Below are 18,337 nucleotides of genomic sequence, written 5' to 3'. Positions count from 1 at the left end.
GTTTTTGCTACTGTAGTTATTTTGAATTCAAGAAGTTACTGATGAAATAGTGAGTGACATAGAGTTCAAAGCAGAGTTACCGCCAAAGTGGGAATTTGATGTTCCTGAGTGAAGCTAAAAGAATCATTTGCACATCAGACATCATTAAAAACTACTGAATTATAATCACTTGTATTGTTGAAGTTGCTGGTGAGTGATTCCCTGCAGACACCTGGTGTATCCTGTAATCAGCTGATATTGTCAGTGTGTTAGGCTGAGACGTGACACTTCACACTTTGAAAGGAGTTTCGCATTTCAATCAGTGATCCAGAAGAGCGATATTTATTTTCTCTAGTCTCCGAATGAATGTAATCAGATTCTATTGTTCGGTTCTTGGCGTTGGTGATGACATTACACACAGACTCACCTGGACATGTGTATGTCAGAGGAAACAATCGCTTTTTTCTGTAGTCAAGCTGAGTCCTTGAATAATGATGTTCTCAATTGTCTCAGAACTTCTCCCTAGAAAGCCAACAGCAATGTAGAATACACAACCCTTTAGTGAACTTCTCAGAAAATTCAGGTTATCTTTGAGACTACCAGGGGCCAAATATAATGCTGCTGCCCAGTTGTTTTGGGGGTAGGTTTAATATTACCTATACTTTTTGTAACGTTAGCATCAAATGGACTAGAGAATCCCCAGTAACATTATTTCTCAATAGTCTTATGTTTCTTTCTGCAGTTCTCATATGGTTTAAAATTTTTTTTGATTATAGTATGGTTGATTTACAATGTTGCATTAATTTATGCTGCACATAATGTGGCTCTTATGTTTGAATAACAGCAAGCAATTAGTATAAAATATCCTTGTCTCTAATTATAAATGTAGAAATTACTGCCCATATTCTTAGCATTCCTTTTTCATTAGAGCTGTCATAGCATTAACTTCATATAGCTGGGTTGTTTAGAGTTTATTTATTCAGTTATCCTTTCGAGAGATACTTATTGGATGCTTACTGTGTGCAGAACATTGTGCCACAATATATAACTTCCAAGGTAAATAAGACTTGGCTCCTGCCTTTAAAACTTTATAGGCTGGTGGTGGGGGAGACATTAAGAAAAAGTACAGTGCATGTTGGGAAAATTGTGCATATTGCTATGGTCTCATCTGGAAGGAAAATACAATAATTAGGAAGTTTTCCATTTTTAAAACATAAACCCAACCCAACTTAGTCTTTCAAAAAGGAAATATACTGACTCACCAAACTAAAAATCCAGAGGCAGTTGGCTTCAGGAAGAGCTTGATCAAGGTACAAACATGTGACAAGGACCATTTTCTATGTTTTCTCAGGAAGAACACTCTTCTCTGTAGGCCCTTTTCTCATGATCTCAAGCATGATACTGGATGCTTGGGGCTGGTGCACTGGGACGACCCAGAGGGATGGAATGGGGAGGGAGGAGGGAGGGGGGTTTGGGATGGGGAACACATGTATACCTGTGGCGGATTCATTTTGATACTTGGCAAAACTAATACAGTTATGTAAAGTCTAAAAATAAAATAAAAAAAAAATCTAAAAAAACAAAACAAAACAAAACATTCTCACGATTACATGCTTCTAGACTAGAGATAGCAAAAAAGAAGAAATTCTCTTCCTTAGAAGCTCAAATAAAGGTTCCACAAGCTTGTTGGTTCTGTCAGCCTCTAAATCAGATACATATCTCTGAGTTAATTATTTAGAGGGGAAATGGGACATGCTGATTTCTGAGTTTGGTCAGCACTGTTCCTTTCCCTCACCATACCTGCAAGACAAGGATGAGATCAGTTCAACCAAATGTATTGTTGGGGAATTCAGGATAATATGAAGAAGGGCAATGTGGGTGGGAAAGACAGGACTTAGGAATGGGTCACAGTGAACAATTTATACACAATTTTTGTGTTTCCTGTCTAGAGAATATCCTGTAGTATTTGTTGGAGAGCTGGTTTGGTGGTGCAGAATTCTCTCAGCTTTTGCTTGTCTGAAAAGCTTTTGATTTCTCCTTCATACTTGAATGAGATCCTTGCTGGGTACAATAATCTGGGCTGTAGGTTATTTTCTTTCATCATTTTAAGTATGTCTTGCCATTCCCTCCTGGCTTGAAGAGTTTCTATTGAAAGATCAGCTGTTATCCTTATAGGTATTCCCTTGTGTGTTATTTGTTGTTTTTCCCTTGCTGCTTTTAATATTTGTTCTTTGTGTTTGATCTTTGTTAATTTGATTACTATGTGTCTTGGGGTGTTTCACCTTGGGTTTATCCTGTTTGGGACTCTCTGGGTTTCTTGGACTTGGGTGATTATTTCCTTCCCCATTTTAGGGAAGTTTTCAACTATTATCTCCTCAAGTATTTTCTCATGGTCTTTCTTTTTGTCTTCTTCTTCTGGGACCCCTATGATTCGAATGTTGTAGCGTTTAATATTGTCCTGGAGGTCTCTGAGATTGTCCTCATTTCTTTTAATTCGTTTTTCTTTTATCCTCTCTGATTCATTTATTTCTACCATTCTATCTTCTAATTCACTAATCCTATCTTCTGCCTCTGTTATTCTACTATTTGTTGCCTCCAGAGTGTTTTTAATTTCACTTATTGCATTATTCATTATATATTGACTCTTTTTTATTTCTTCCAAGTCCTTGTTAAACCTTTCTTGCATCTTCTCAATCCTTGCCTCCAGGCTATTTATCTGTGATTCCATTTTAATTTCAAGATTTTGGATCAATTTCACTATCATTATTCGGAATTCTTTATCAGGTAGATTCCCTATCTCTTCCTCTTTTGTTTGGTTTGGTGGGCATTTATCCTGTTCCTTTATCTGCTGGGTATTCCTCTGTCTCTTCATCTTGTTTAAATTGCTGAGTTTGGGGTGTCCTTTCTGTATTCTGGCAGTTTGTGGAGTTCTCTTTATTGTGGCGTTTCCTCGCTGTGTGTGGGTTTGTACAGGTGGCTTGTCAAGGTTTCCTGGTTAGGGAAGCTTGTGTCGATGTTCTGGTGGATAGAGCTGTATTTCTTCTCTCTGGAGTGTAATGAAATGTCCAGTAATGAGTTATGAGATGTCTATGGTTTTGGGGTGACTTTGGGTAGCCTGTATCTTGAAGCTCAGGGCTGTGTTCCTTTGTTGCTGGAGAATTTGCTTGTTATGGAATCTGCAATTCCAAACTCTACTCAAGATTTTTAATTTATGCTTTTTGGTATTTGATATCAATTTTGTACCTGTATTTTCTTTATAATTTTTGCGACATTGTTTTTGTTGGTTTGTTTGTTTTCTCTCTTTATTTTTCTTCTTCTTCTTCTTTTTTTTTTTTTAACGTTGTATTTTTGAAATTCCAAACTCTACTCTAGATTTTTAATTTTTGCTTTTTGGTATTAGTTATCAATTTTGTACCTGTAGTTTCTTTATAATTTTCACGACCTTGTTTGTTTTTCTTTGTTCGTTTTTTTCTCTCTTTCTTTTCCTTCTTCTTTTCATTAACATCCCATTTTTGAAATTCCAAACTCTACTCTAGATTTCTAATTTTTGCTTTTATGTATTTGTTACCAATTTTGTACCTTTAAGAACCCAATCTTCAGGACCCATTTTTCACTAGTGTACGAGATTACTGGCTTGACTGCTCTCTCTCCCTTTGGACTCTCCATTTTCTCCACCAGGACACCTGTATCTCCTCCCTAACCCCTCTCTACTCTACCCAATTCTGTGAATTTCTGTGTGTTCCAGACGGTGGAGAACACTTAAGGAACTGATTACTGGCTGGATCTGTCTCCCTCCTTTTCATTTCCCCCTTTTATCCTTCTGGCCACCTCTGTCTCCTGCCTCCTTCTTCTCTTCCCTGTATAACTCCGTGAACATCTCTGAGCGGTCCAGTTGTGGAGTGCACATAAGGAAGTGACTACTGGCTAGCCCACTCTCTCCACTATTGATTCCACCTCATCTCATTTGGGTCACCTCTAACTCCCTCCTCCCTCTTCTCTTCTCCATGTAACGCTGTGAACCTCTCTGAGTGACCCTCACAGTAGAGAAACTTTTCATCTTTAACGTAAATGTTTTATCAGTGGTGCTGTATAGAAGGAGAAGTTTTGAAACTACTGTAAAATTAAGACCGATAACTGGAAGTAGGAGGCTTAAGTCCAAACCCTGACTCCAGGGAACTCCTGACTCCAAGGAACATTAATTGACAGGAGCTCATCAAACGCCTCCATACCGACACTGAAACCAAGCGCCACACAAGGGCCAACAAGTTCCAGGGAAAGACATAACAAGCAAATTCTCCAGCAACAAAGGGTCACAGTGAACAGAATGAGACTTGTGTTTTCCTGAATCAGTTGCTTGAACCAGATTGAACAGGCTGGGGTCACAAGCCCAAGCTTGAAGCTGAGAGCTAGGAGTTGAGGGTGTGGAAAGAGGCTGTGAGAGTGAAAGTGAAAGTGTCAGTCGCTCAGACATGTCTGACTGTTTGTGAACCCATGGACTGTAGCCCATCAGGCTCCTCTGTCCATGAAATTCTCCAGGCAAGAATACCGGAGTGCGTTGCCATTTCCTTCTCCAGGGGATCTTCCTAACCCAGGCATCAAACCTGGGTCTCCTTCATCACAGGCAGATTCTTTACCACCTGGGCCACCAGGGAACCCCCTGGAAAGAGGTTGGCCCACATCAAAGAGTAGAGGAGGCATCATTCTGTCCAGTAGTGAGAGTGAAGCCTCACAGTAATTTGAGCACGGAAAGTTTAACGTGAACAGTTATTAGCTCTGATAAGAGTAACAAGGGATTGACTAGGAAGAATGCTTAGGAGTATAGGAATGGCAGATGGAAGGAGCCCTTGAGAGAGAGCCCACCCACACCAGGGCCAGGATCCAGATGTTCCTGGATCATTGGATTATAGAAGGGATACTGAGGTGCCGCACAAGCCAATGGAACTTGCTAGAAATCTGCCCTTTAGGGAGTCAAGAAAAAAACTGCTCATGAAGAGATGTCTTTCTGAAGACACTGCACTACAGAATCACCCCCAGGGGCACCTGGTGTTGGAGATGCTGCCCCTGCTGCTGCCTCTGTCCGGGGAGCCCTCCAGGACCAGCAAGCAAAACCCCTTCCTCCTCTGTCGCCTGTCTGGCACACTCTCCCTACAAAACTTAACAAAGGAACAATTATTAAAGGGCTCAGCCATGTGTTCACAGAACAGGCAGAAAGCATGAGGTGGGATTTGATAACCAGCCCAAGAAGAGAGTGGTTTACTGCTCACAGCTGGGGTGTTCTTGCATAAGAGGGGAGATGGATTCAGGTGGGGCAAAAAGTTTTACCTACACAGAGCTTCACAAACAGAGGGCAGAACAAAGGCATGAGAGTGAGGCAAAATTTGGAGTATTCACAAGAATAGGGTTGATTCATAGTTGGAGCAGAGGGGGTTAGGTGGGAGGGGCAGTCAGAGAGAGATGTAGGGTGGGGAGCCTCTTGATTATCGTAATTAGTTTGGAATCTGCCAAAATTGAGGGCAAGAGGAGAAGGGAGTGGCAGAAGATGACATAGTTGGATGGCATCACCGACTCAATGGACATGAGTTTGAGCAAGCTCTGGGAGATGGTGATGGACAGGGAAGCCTGGCATGCTACAGTTCATGGGGTCACAAGAAGTCAGACATGGCTTAGTGACTGAACAACAAATTTGTTTAGATTCTGTTTATAGATTATGGGGAGCAATTGAGTAGTCCTATACAATAAAATCAAATTCCTGATTTAGACAAATACTTTTGGTAGCAGTATGGAGAAGGAATTAGAAGGGTGAGCCCAATCAAGGAGACAGATTGAGAGATGTTTTACATGACCCAGGCCAGAGAATGAAAGGAAAGCTGAGTGCAGACAGTGGCTGTGTGAACAGTAAGGGGATAGATTTTATAGAAATTAAAGAGGTAGAAGCATTAGAACCTGGAGACTGATCAGATGGGGCAGGACCCTTAAAGAATCTTCATTATCAGCTGATCAGTACGATCCAGACCCAGACTCCAGCAGCTTTATGAACCCATCCTTTATGGGAAATTGAGGTGGTCCAGCTCAGGAGTTCAAAGAATGTGTTCTGGAGCAAAGTACCTGGGTTCAAACCCAGATTACCTCAGATTTGCTATGAGACCGATCAGGCTGGCTATGTCACCCCTCTGGCCTCAGTTCTCCTTTGTAAAGCAGAAACAAGAGAAGTATTAACTTCAAAGACCTATTTGGGGGGACTAAATTAGATACATGTAAACCATTTGGAACATTGTCTGGTGTGTCAATGGAAAAAGCAAGAGAGTTCCAGAAAAGCATCTATTTCTGCTTTATTGACTATGCCAAAGCCTTTGACTGTGTGGATCACAAGAAACTGTGGAAAAGTCAGAAAAAGATGGGAATAGCAGACCACCTGACCTGCCTCTTGAGAAACCTATATGCAGGTCAGGAAGCAACAGTTAGAACTGGACATGAAACAACAGACTGGTTCCAAATAGGAAAAGGAGTACATCAAGGCTGTATATTGTCACCCTGCTTATTTAAATTATTTGCAGAATACATCATGAGAAACGCTGGGCTGGAAGAGGCACAAGCTGGCATCAAGATTGCCAGGAGAAATATCAATAACCTCAGATATGCAGATGACACCACCCTTATGGCAGAAAATGAAGAGGAACTCAAAAGCTTCTTGATGAAAGTGAAAGAGGAGAGTGAAAAAGTTGGCTTAAACCTCAACATTCAGAAAACTAAGATCATGGCATCTGGTCCCATCACTTCATGGGAAATAGATGGGGAAACAGTGGAAACAATGTCAGACTTTATTTTTGGGGGGTCAAAAATCACTGCAGATGGTGACTGCAGCCATGAAATTAAAAGACGCTTACTCCTTGGAAGGAAAGTTATGACCAACCTAGATAGCATATTGAAAAGCAGATATATTACTTTGCCAACAAAGGTCCGTCTAGTCAAGGCTATGGTTTTTCCAGTTGTCATGTATGGATGTGAGAGTTGGACTGTGAAGAAAGCTGAGTGCCAAAGAATTGATGCTTTTGAAGTGTGGTGTTGGAGAAGACTCTTGAGAGTCCCTTGGACTGCAAGGAGATCCAACCAGTCCATCCTAAAGGAGATCAGTCCTGGGTATTCATTGGCAGGACTGATGCTGAAGCTGAAACTCCAATACTTTGGCCACCTCATGCAAAGAGCTGACTCATTGGAAAAGACCCTGATGCTGGGAGGGATTTGGGGCATGAGGAGAAGGGGATGACAGAGGATGAGATGGCTGGATGGCATCACTGAGTCGATGGACATGAGTTTGAGTAAACTCCAGGAGCTGGTGATGGACAGGGAGGCCTGGCGTGCTGTGATTCATGGGGTTGCAAGGAGTTGAACACGACTGAGTGACTGAACTGAACTGAACTGATGCATCAGTAAGTAATCAGTGAAACTGACTATTGTCGTTTTTCTTGCACAAGCTGAAAATAACTTTGGAAATGTATCAAGCTGTATTATTGTTGTGTTTTGTAAAACATGGCACATTATGAATCAGTGACACTAGCATTTAATCATTCTTGCTTTCTGATGAAATCATTTTCTTCACTTGCTCACAAGGAAACAGAAAATTTAATCAAGAAGGCAGCTTATCTTTAGGAGGCAGAGAGATAAAGTATGATGATGCTGAGATATCAATGTCAAACCAGATTATATGATTCAACAAGTAGTTAAATATAGAATTCTATATTTGTTCATTCATTGACTTGGCCAACTTCCACTTCCAAGCTCTTTAGGTTGGTGCAAAAGTAATTGCGGTTTTGCATTGTTGAACTTTGCCATTTAATATTGAAATATATTCTTACATAAATATGGTTATGTTGAAATGGAGCAGAAGGCTGTTGTCCTTACCACCACACCATGTTGTCTTCATGCCTTCTTCCTATGGCAACTTAGTCAAAGAATAAGTTTAATCAGAGAAATGAGAAATGTTGAAAGAAAGGACAACAGTCAAAGGAGACTAAATAATAATAATTTAGTCATTAAGCATCGTCAAGGACCTTCTCAAGGTTCTTTCTCAAGGGCTATAGATAATATTCTGAGCCATATCCTGTGAGCTGTCTTATAGATACCAAACCCCAGGTGGAGAAGTTAACTACAGACAGACTCTACCCAGGACTTTAGTTCAGTTCAGTTAAGTTGCTTAGTCATGTCTGACTCTTTGCAGCCCAACAGACTGCAGCACGCCAGGCCTCCCTGTCCATCACCAGCTCCCGGAGTTTATCCAGACTCATGTCCATTGAGTCGGTGATGCCATCCAACCATCTCATCCTCTGTCATCCTTCTCCTCCTGCCCTCAATCTTTCCCAGCATCAGGGTCTTTTCAGATGATCAGCTCTTCTTATATCAGATGGCCAAAGTATTGGAGTTTCAGCTTCAGCATCAGTCCTTCCAGTGAATACTCAGGACTGATCTCCTTTAGGATGGGCTGGTTGGATCTCCTTGCAGTCCAAGGGACTCTCAAGAGTCTTCTCCAACACCAAGTTCAAAAGCATCAATTCTTTGGCACTCAGCTTTCTTTACAGTTCAACTCTCACATCCATACATGACTACTGGAAAAACCATAGCCTTGACTAGTCAGACCTTTGTTGGCAAAGTCATGTCTCTGCTTTTTAATACGCTGTCTAGGTTGCTCATAACTTTCCTTCCAAGGAGTAAGCGTCTTTTAATTTCATGGCTGTAGTCACCATCTGCAGTGATTTTGGAGCCCCTGAAAATAAAGTCAGCCACGGTTTCCCCGTCTATTTGCCGTGAAGTGATGCAACTGGATGCCATGATCTTATTTTTCTGAATGTTGAACTTTAAGCCAACTTTTTCACTCTCTTGTTTCACTTTCATCAAGAGGCTTTTTAGTTTTTCTTCACTTTCTCCCATAAGGGTGGTGTCATCTGCATATCTGAGGCTATTGATATTTCTCCCGGCAGTCTTAATTCCAGCTTGTGCTTCATCCAGCCTGGTGTTTCTCGTGATGTACTCTGCATATAAGTTGGCTTGGGCTGCCACAATTCTGAGAATTGACTGTAAAGAAATGGGAACAACTGCACCCTGGAACTGAAGATGAACTGTAGCTAAAACAACCAATATGATGCTAGTCAGACCACTGATGACCAAATTAAATATGAGTGTTAGAGATGAATGTGCTGTTTCTGCATGTAACCCCTCCCCTGTCTCTGTCTATAAAATGCTCTCACCCCCTGCTTTGGACAGATGTCAGCCTTTGGACTGATGTCTGCCACCCTCCCCCTACCCCGCAGTTGCTGGCATCTGAAATAAAGCAAAGTTTCCTTTCTACCAGCCTGGCCTGCTTATTGGCTTTTGAGCAGCAAGCAGCCAGACTCCACACACATGCTCTTTTGGTAACAATGTTACACATCATTTTAATACATATTTCTTGCTTTACATTTTTTGTTAATGAATTTTTGCTTGCTGCTTATTTTATGTGTATTTTAGACTGTGGAAATTATGTTAGACAGAAGGCAAATTCTAGCAATTTTCTTGTTCAAGTTCAAAATGAATCATAAAGCAGTGGAGACAGCTTGCAATATCAACTACACTTTGGCCCAGAAACTGCTAACGAACACACAGGGCACTGGTGCTTCAAGAAATTTTACGAAGGAGATGGCGCCTTGAAGATGAGGAAGATGATGGCCAGCCATCGAAAGTGGACAGCAACCAATTAAGGGCCATCACTGGAGCTCTTACAGCTACACTAGGAGTTGCCCAAGAACTGTGTCGACCATTCTATGATCATGCATTTGAAGCCAATTGGAAAGGTGAAAAAGCTTGATAAGTGGGTGCCTCATGATCTGACTAAAAATTAAAAAAAATGTCATTTTGAAGTACCATCTTCTCATTCTATGAGATCATTTCTTTATTGGATTGTGATACATGACAAAAAATGGGTTTTATACAATCAGTGACAACCAGCTCAGTGGTTGGATGAAGAAGAAGCTCGAAAGCACTTCCCAAAGCCAAACTTGCACCAAAAAAAGGGTCATGGTCAATGTTTGGTGGTCTTCTGCCCCTGTGATCCAGTACAGATTTCTGAATCCCAGAGAAACCGTTACATCTAAGAAGTATGCTCAGCAAATCAATGAGATGCACTGAGAACTGCAAGGCCTACAGCCAGCATTGGTCAACAGGAAGGGCCCAGTTCTCGAAGACAACCCCAGACTGCATGTCACACAACTGTTGCTTCAAAAGTTGAATGAATTGGGCTACGAAGTTTTGGCTCATCTGCTATATTCACCTGACGTCTTGCCAGCCAACTACCACTTTTTCATGAATCTTGACAACTTTTGCAGCGAAAATGCTTCCACAACTAGCAGGACTCAGAAAATACTTTCCAAGAGTTTGTCAAATCATGAGGCATGGATTTTTATGCTACAGGAATAAACAAGCTTTTTTTTTTTTTCATTGACAAAAAAGTGTTGATTGTAATGGTTCCTATTTTGATTAATAAATATGTACTTGAGCATAGTTATAATGATTTAAAATTCAGGGTCCAAAACTGTAGTTATTTTTCCTCCAACCTAAGAGTTTAAAATATCACTATAAATCCAGATCCTAACAAGAGAACTTCGTATGACATACCATGAGTCCGCTACATACACACGAGTTCATTTCTAAGAGTGTGTTCGTAAGTCCAATTTGTTTATGAGTCCAACAAAATTAGCGTAGGTACTCAACGAACATGGTCAGCTCTGTAGTACTGTACTGTAATAGGTTTATGATACTTTTCACACAAATAATACATATAAAAAAATTAAACAAAAAAAAACATTTTCATCTTATGATACAATCCTTGAAAACTACAGTAGAGCACTACAGCAGCTGGTGTACAGGGACTGGCATTGAGTGAACAGACAAGAAGAGCTACTGACTGGGGGAGGAAGCGGAGGTGGGAGATGGTAGAGCTGAAGGATCGTTAGCAACAGGAGATGGAGGGCAAGCTGCAATTTCACTCAATTTAGGGAATGCATGTTGGCATCTTTGAAAGTTCACAACTTAAAAGTTTGTACATAGGGGCCTTATTGTTTTAAATCGTTTTATTGGGTGTCACTTAAAATCCAATCAACTGAGTATCAAGATTAGGACCCTGGAATGAAGTCAGTCTGTCCAAACAGAGATGTTGATCTAACAACATGGACAGTGACTGTGCACAGAAGAAGCATATCACACAGTCCAGGAGGAGGGTCAGACTCCTGTGTCCAGTGCTGTGCCCATCCCTGTATGTCGGCCTAGCCCCAGATGGTGCTTAAAAAATATTGAGTTAGCTTATGAATTCTCAGTCTACTTTTATGTTGTCAAAGTAAATGAGTGAAATTTCAATCAGGAAAGTTGGAGACTAGATTTAAAGAGTCTGTCTCAAACGAATTGCCACAATTGTGGAGTAAATAATAGTGGCAAGTAGGTTTGCTCTGGAAATGGGGGTAAGGGCTATATTGAGCAGACTCTGTGAGAAGATCAAAGATTTCAAGAGTTGTGAAAAACAAGCTTGAAAATAATATCTAAATCCAGTAAAGACAGAGGACACTGTGATATCCTATCTAGAATTTTCACTTTTCTCAGCTGTTCCCACGCACAGGCTCCCAGTATTAAGAACAGACAGACCTGCCAGAGCTGAGGGTTCTTGCACTGGTGTTCTTCAGTCCAGATTGGCTTTTGTGAGAACAGCTGTCCGTAGTGCCCAAGGTCAGGAGGGTATTCATTACAAGGAAGGATGTGGCAACTGCTCTGAGGGCCCTCTTTATTAGCTTGTTGGAAGTGATTTCCCAATTCAGCTTGGCACACAGAGTCACAGCAAACTCCCCTTACAACACTTCCCCCATGAGCCCACCATGTCCTTCTACTATTCCTAGATTTCATGTCACCTGCAGATAGTCCAAGAGCAAGATGTAGTCTTTCCTTTTTACAGTCATTCAGAAACAATGTTTACCCTTAGGTAGATTATACAGCAAGTCAGTATCTGTGTGTTTGTGTGTGTGTGTGTGCGCGCGCGCGTGCGTGCATGAGGACTCAGTCGCTTCAGTCCTGCCTGGCTCTTTGTGACCCCATGAACTATATAGCCTATCAGGCTTCACTGTCCATGGGGTTATCCAGGTAAGAGTAGTGGAGTGGGTTGCATGCCCTCCTCCAGGGGATCTTCCCTACCCAGGGATCGAACCTGCATCTCTTGCACTGCAAGCGATTCTTTACCCACTGCGCTACCTGAGAAGCCCATGTCTGTGAAAGGAGCTCCTAATTCTTGACAGGCATTCTGCTATGTATTTGCTATTTTACATTTCATTTTTCACCCACCTACTGTGCCTGGTTTGTTTGGGAAAAGAGTAGAAAAGTCATCTTTGGCTGCCATGTCCATTTCTATAACATTTTTTGGTCTATTTGAGTTCTGTTACTTCTTTCTAAAATCTATATTAGCATTTTACCTATTTATCAATTTCAAGTAGGTTTTTAAATTCATTAGTGTAGAAGGTTTCATTTTTTTAATTTTCAATATTTTATATATTTTTATTCAAATTGTCTCCTATAGATGACATATTGCAGGATCTTTTTAAAGGCCCCATCTGATAATTTCTGTTTTCTAATTAAAGCATTTAGCTCATTTATATTTATTTTATATTAGGACTTAGTTGGCCACCTTATTTTATATTTTCCATTTTTATTTCTTCTTTTCTTCATTTTGTATCTAATAGTATTCTTAGAACAACCTTTTGTAGTATCTGGACTCTATTGCCTTTGTATTATTAATGAAGACATTGGAGTTGGAATTTAGAAAGGTTAAGTGACATGCCCTGGATCACAGAGCTAACAAATAACAGAGCTGGGGCTCAAACACAGGCCAGTCTGAGTCCATAGCCCTCCCTACACGTGCTGACCTGTAGGTGTCCCTGTGGGGCAGGTAGGTGGACAGAGTGTCCTGGGTTCCTTTTCTCCATAAGGATTACCTTTTAAGATGTTAGCTTCACTTTTGTGTGTGTATGCTCAGTTTCTCAGTTGTGACCAACTCTTTGCAACCCCATGGACTGTAGCCCACCAGGCTCCTCTGTCCATGGAATTTTCCAGGCAAGAATACTGGAGTAGGTTGCCATTCCCCACTCCAGGGTATCCTCCCAATCCAGGGATTGAACCCGAGTCTCTGGTGTCTCCTGCATTGGCAGGAGGATTTGTTGCTTGGCATGTGGAGTCAATTTCCTTTCTCCAGACACCTGAAAATAACAAAAGAACATTGGCTCTGTTCAAAAGCAAAAACTTGATTTTCATATTGACTTTGACTTTTCAGAAGTGCCTTGGACACTGCCCGTCTCTCCCCCTGCCCTGTTTTTTTTTTTTTTTTTTCTTCTTCTTCCTCATCTGTGTCCCTTCCACTTGTATTTATTCTCTCTCTTTCTCTCTCCTGCTCTCTCTGTGTATCATTTATCTCTTTAATAGCAGTGTACTGGGCTGGTGATAGTATCCTAAATCCTAGATGTTAATTCCATTCTCTCCATTTCTGTGGGGTGGTGGATAGGTTCGTAAGTGTGTTTCGATATGAGAGCTTCTCACTAGATACCTGTCACCCTGGAACTCTGAGTATGAAGAAGTCCACCTTTACGCAGACAGACACTATCGCTGGTGTTGCTCTTCCAAGGAACTTCACTGAATTAGAAACATAAAATCAGACCAGCATCTGGGTTCTTCAGGGAAAAACAATAAGAAAATAAGTGATGTGTAACAAAGCAAAATAAATACTCCAAATTGGCCTGATTAAAAACCAACAAGAAGCCTGTTTTATATAAATATATATATATAAAATAAGACAAATCCAAGATTTAGTTCCTTCTGAGATAATTATTTTGTTCTTCCCTGGGGCCAGGTTTTATGTCCTAAGAAAAGATTTACAACTCAAATAAGCAGTAGGAACAAATTAACTGCCAAGAGCTTCCTCTCAGTGATGCTGTTGATAGCCACGGTAAAATGATTATAAATCTATTAGTAAGGGAGACATCACTGATGTGTTGTTTTAAAGGGTTGAGATATGAGATTCTCATTAATCCATGAAAATGTTTAAATGAGCCATTTCATACTATAAAATGCCCTTTGACTCAAGTGCCTAAAAGATATCCTAACACACAACAGTTCTGTTCTCAATTATACTTCTCTTTTCCTTGAGTATAATTAAAGCCTGCATAGGAATTGGAAAAGACTAAAATTGATGAATGAAACCATTTTGTGTTTTTACAAATAGAAAGGAAAAAAAAAGATGAAGAATCTCCATAGCTGATGAGAATGGAAACAATTTTATCTGGAGTCAAGATTGAGCTCCTTTCACCATTTTTAAAAATAACCTCCATTCTGGCTGCGACTCTTTCCTTAATGAAATGTTAGTCTGTTGGGTAAACTGAATGGTATTATAATATCTATGGAGGAAAGGATGTGATGATATCTATTATCACTTGTTTATATACACCGTTTTCTTCCTCCACCCAGTGAAACTTGGTGAGGAAGTTGGATTAGCAGCCTTTGTGATTGTGTCCAGTTTAAACAAATTGTGTATCTCTATCACTTGGTACTGTGTTAATCTATGACTTTTTCTAGCCACTTTAGTGGCCATTTGGATCCCCGCATTCTCAACCGTGAACTGTCTGTATGTTGTCTTTTGATTCGGTCTAAACTACAAGAGGCAATTGGAATTCTGCAGTAGGCCATACATTCTCTGTATTTTTTATTACTCTTTCAGAGCTTTGTTGTGGTTCAGTCACCAAGTTGTGTCCGACTCTTTGTGACTTCATGGACTGCAGCATGCCAGGCTTCTCTGTCCTCCACTATCTCTCAGAGTTTGCTCAAATTCATGTCCATTGTGTCAGTGATGCTATGTAATCATTTTGTCCTCTGCCATCACCTTCTCCTTTTGCCTTCAATCTTTCCCTGCATCAGGGTCTTTCCCAGTGAGTAGGCTGTTAGCATCAGGTGGCCAAAGTATTAGATCTTTAGCATCAGTTATGAATATTCAGGGTTGATTTCCTTTAGGATTGATCAGTGTGATCTCCTTGCTGTCCAAGGAACTCTAAAGAGTCTTCTCCACACCACAATTTGAAAGCATCAATTCTTTGGCGCTCGGCCTTCTTTATGGTCCAACTCTCAGAGCTACCATCTCTCTCTCTCTTTTTTTCTGCTGCCTTTCTCAAAAGCCTGTACTAGTTGAGACCTCTCCACCAGACTCTCTTCAAAACTAAGAACTTGTGATTTTGCAAATATGATTTCCATCCTGTGCCTTGTTCACTCAAGATTATGTTCTTGGTTATTTCCAGTGGTTGTTACTCTGTTCACCCTAGTTGATGCCACCTAAAATGGCAACAAAACTTCAAATTCACTTACTTCTTGAGGCTCAATGTTTTCTCCTTCATGGAATGGCAATGCATAATCACAGCTTAAAATTACAATCCCTAGGACTTCCTTGGTGGTCCAATGCTTAAGAATCTTCCTGCCAATATAAGGAACAAGGGTTCAATCCCTGGTCTGAGAACTAAGATTCCACATTCCTTGAAGTAGCTAAGCCCATCTGCCACAAGTACTGAGCCCACATTTTAGAGCCCAAGAGCTGCAACTAGAGAGTAGACCCTGCTTAGCATAACAAGAGAAATCTTGCCAGCAGCGTTGAGGAGCCCGTGTGCCACAACCAAGACTCAGCATGCTGCTGCTGCTAAGTCGCTTCAGTCGTGTCCGACTCTGTGCGACCCCATAGATGGCAGCCCACCAGGCTCCCCTGTCCCTGGGATTTTCCAGGCAAGAATACTGGAGTGGGTTGCCATTTCCTGCTCCAATGCATGAAAGTGAAAAGTGAAAGTGAAAAATGAAAGTGAAGTCGCTGAGTTGGGTCCGACTCTTTGAGACCCCATGGACTGTAGCCTACCAGGTCCCTCCGTCCATGGGATTTTCCAGGCAAGAGTACTGGAGTGGGTTGCTGTTTCCTTCTCCCAGCATAGCTATAAGTAAATAAATAAATGAAATAAAAATAAAATTACAATCCCTTTGCTGCAGATTTGGAGGTGATGCCAAGATGCAGATTTAAGCTATCTCAAGCTTTTTGCAGCCCAGGAGTTCCTCCAGTTTTTGTTTACAAAACATTTCCTCCTGTGACGATTTCTGGTGTTTGTTTTTAAATCCATACGTCTTCTTAAGTTTATTTTTCTTTATCTTTCTACTTGAAAGTAAAAGTCTGTATTCCTTATGGAAATCACAGCTCAAAATACAAACAATGTAGTGTTTTATATGATTTAGAAATTTAGCAATTATCTTTTATATAGCAATTCCCAGGTGGTGTTAGTGGTAAAGAACCCTCCTGTCAATGCGGGAGACATAAGACACACAGGTTCCATTCCAGGGTCAGAAGATCCCCTGGAGAAGGACACGGTGACCCACTCCAATATTGTTGCCTAGAGATTCCCATGGACAGAGGAGCCTACCTCTGTACAGTCCATAGGGTCGCAAAGAGTAGGGCATGACTGAAGTGACAGCATGCATGCATCTTTTGTATAAAAAATAGTATGTAATTTTCTGATTATAAATGCTTGTTGGGGTACTTTTTTCCTATTATTTTATTTAAATATTAATGCATATTTTTTAACAACTAGTGTTTCTAACATGTTTACCAATGTTGAAATCTGTTGTTGTTTATTTACTAAGTCATGTCCGAATCTTTTGCAACCCTTGGACTGTAGCCCACCAGGCTCCTCTCTCCATGGGATTTCCCAGGCAAGAATACTGGAGTGGGTTGCTATTTCCTTTTCTAGGGGGATCTTCCCCACCCAGGAATCAAACCAGCATCTTCTGTGTTGCAGGCAGATTCTGTTTCACTAAACCATCAGTGAAGTCCAATATTGAAATACTATCCAGTTATAAATATATTGGATTTTTTTTGTTTGTCTGTTTCAGGTGGAAGAGGCCTTGGAAGCTGTCAAAAATGCTACAAATGAGCAAGACCTTGCAAATCGCTTTAAAGAATTTGGAAAAGAGATGGTGAAACTTAACTATGTAGCTGCGAGAAGACAACAGGTAGGAAAAATTTTTGGAAATCTAGGGGAGAAAAGACCCTGATGCTGAGAAAGACTGAGGGCAGGAGAAGAAGGTGGCGACAGAGGATGAGATGGTTGGATGGCATCACCGACTTAGTGGACATGAGTTTGTGCAAACTCCGGGAGATAGTGAAGGATGGGGATGCCTGGTGCGCTGCAGTTCATGGAGCTGCAAAAAGTCGGACACAACTAAGCGACTGAACAACAACAACAAGGGGAGAAAGCGAGTGAGTTTGCATAATCTTGCAGTTTTGTAGACCTGGAGAGTGCATCATCGACTGCATCAACCGCTTGTCAGATCATCAAATACCCTAGGACCTATGATCACCAATGCAGTTTCCTACTTGGGTCACTTGTGGTCCCACTGTACACTGCTGGTACTCCCAGTCCCCCTGGGTACTTACAGTTGATCAGAGGCCACATGCCTTACTGGTGGGGACCACCCTGCCAACCCCACCAGACTCTAACCTTTCTCTCTTTTTTTTCGACCTATATTTACTTATTTTTTAATGTAAGAAATTACACTAAAAATTATAATTTGACACTCTCCCATCTTTGCAACATATCTAGAATAATATGTTGTGTGAATTTTTGCTGTACAGCAAAGTTATTGAGTTATACATATAGATAAAATTTTTAAAAATATTCTTTTCCATTATGTTTTAACTCTGGATATTGAACACATTTCCCAGTGCTAAACAGCAGGACCCTATTTTTTATTCATTCTGCATGTACAAGTTTGCATCTGCTGACCCCAGAACTCCCAATCCATCCCTCCCTATACCTCTCCCCCTTCACACCACAGGTCTGTTCCCTATGTCTCACCTGATTGAATTAAAAAATGTCAGACTGGTGTGGCACTGTGGCCACTCCCTGGGCACTGTCCTTGGGCTTCAGTTTTTACCTCCCCACCCTGTGGACAGCACCATATATATACAACACCTCTCTCCCAAGTATGCAGCATGCAGAGTAAAGCTTTTATGAAAGAGATTAAGAAAACATGAGGAAAAATAGAGGAAAGGCAGAGAGAGAGAGTGGAGTGGAAGAGGGAAGGAGAGCACAGGTATTGAGTCACGTTGAAGAAGGTGGGTGGCCTGGGTTTTCTCTGCTCCCCATTGTCCCAAGATGGCACCTTCATTTGGCCAGCTCTCTTTGTTCTGTAGGGACCATTAGAATTGTGTGCTCCGAAGACTGTATCTTTTTCTTTCTTCTTAGCAAATAGCATCTTTAAATATGGGGAGATTTGTTAAATCCTG

The 18,337-nt window shown here is 41.0% G+C and overlaps 1 protein-coding gene across 8 annotated transcripts in view; it reads left to right on the top strand.

Moving 5' to 3' along the window:
* The window catches only part of LOC129623203 (catenin alpha-2), a 674,017-nt gene that overhangs the window by 448,421 nt on the left and 207,259 nt on the right, over positions 1 to 18,337 (top strand). For all 8 annotated transcript variants that reach the window (XM_055540375.1, XM_055540376.1, XM_055540383.1 and 5 more), the window contains one exon: positions 16,942 to 17,061. In XM_055540375.1, the coding sequence (XP_055396350.1) occupies positions 16,942 to 17,061 (120 nt within the window). The remainder of the gene's footprint in view (positions 1 to 16,941; positions 17,062 to 18,337) is intronic.

This window comes from Bubalus kerabau, chromosome 11, assembly GCF_029407905.1.
Source record: "Bubalus kerabau isolate K-KA32 ecotype Philippines breed swamp buffalo chromosome 11, PCC_UOA_SB_1v2, whole genome shotgun sequence".
In the NCBI taxonomy this organism is placed as follows: Eukaryota; Metazoa; Chordata; class Mammalia; order Artiodactyla; family Bovidae; genus Bubalus; species Bubalus kerabau.
This window is presented reverse-complemented; position numbering and strand designations above follow the sequence as displayed.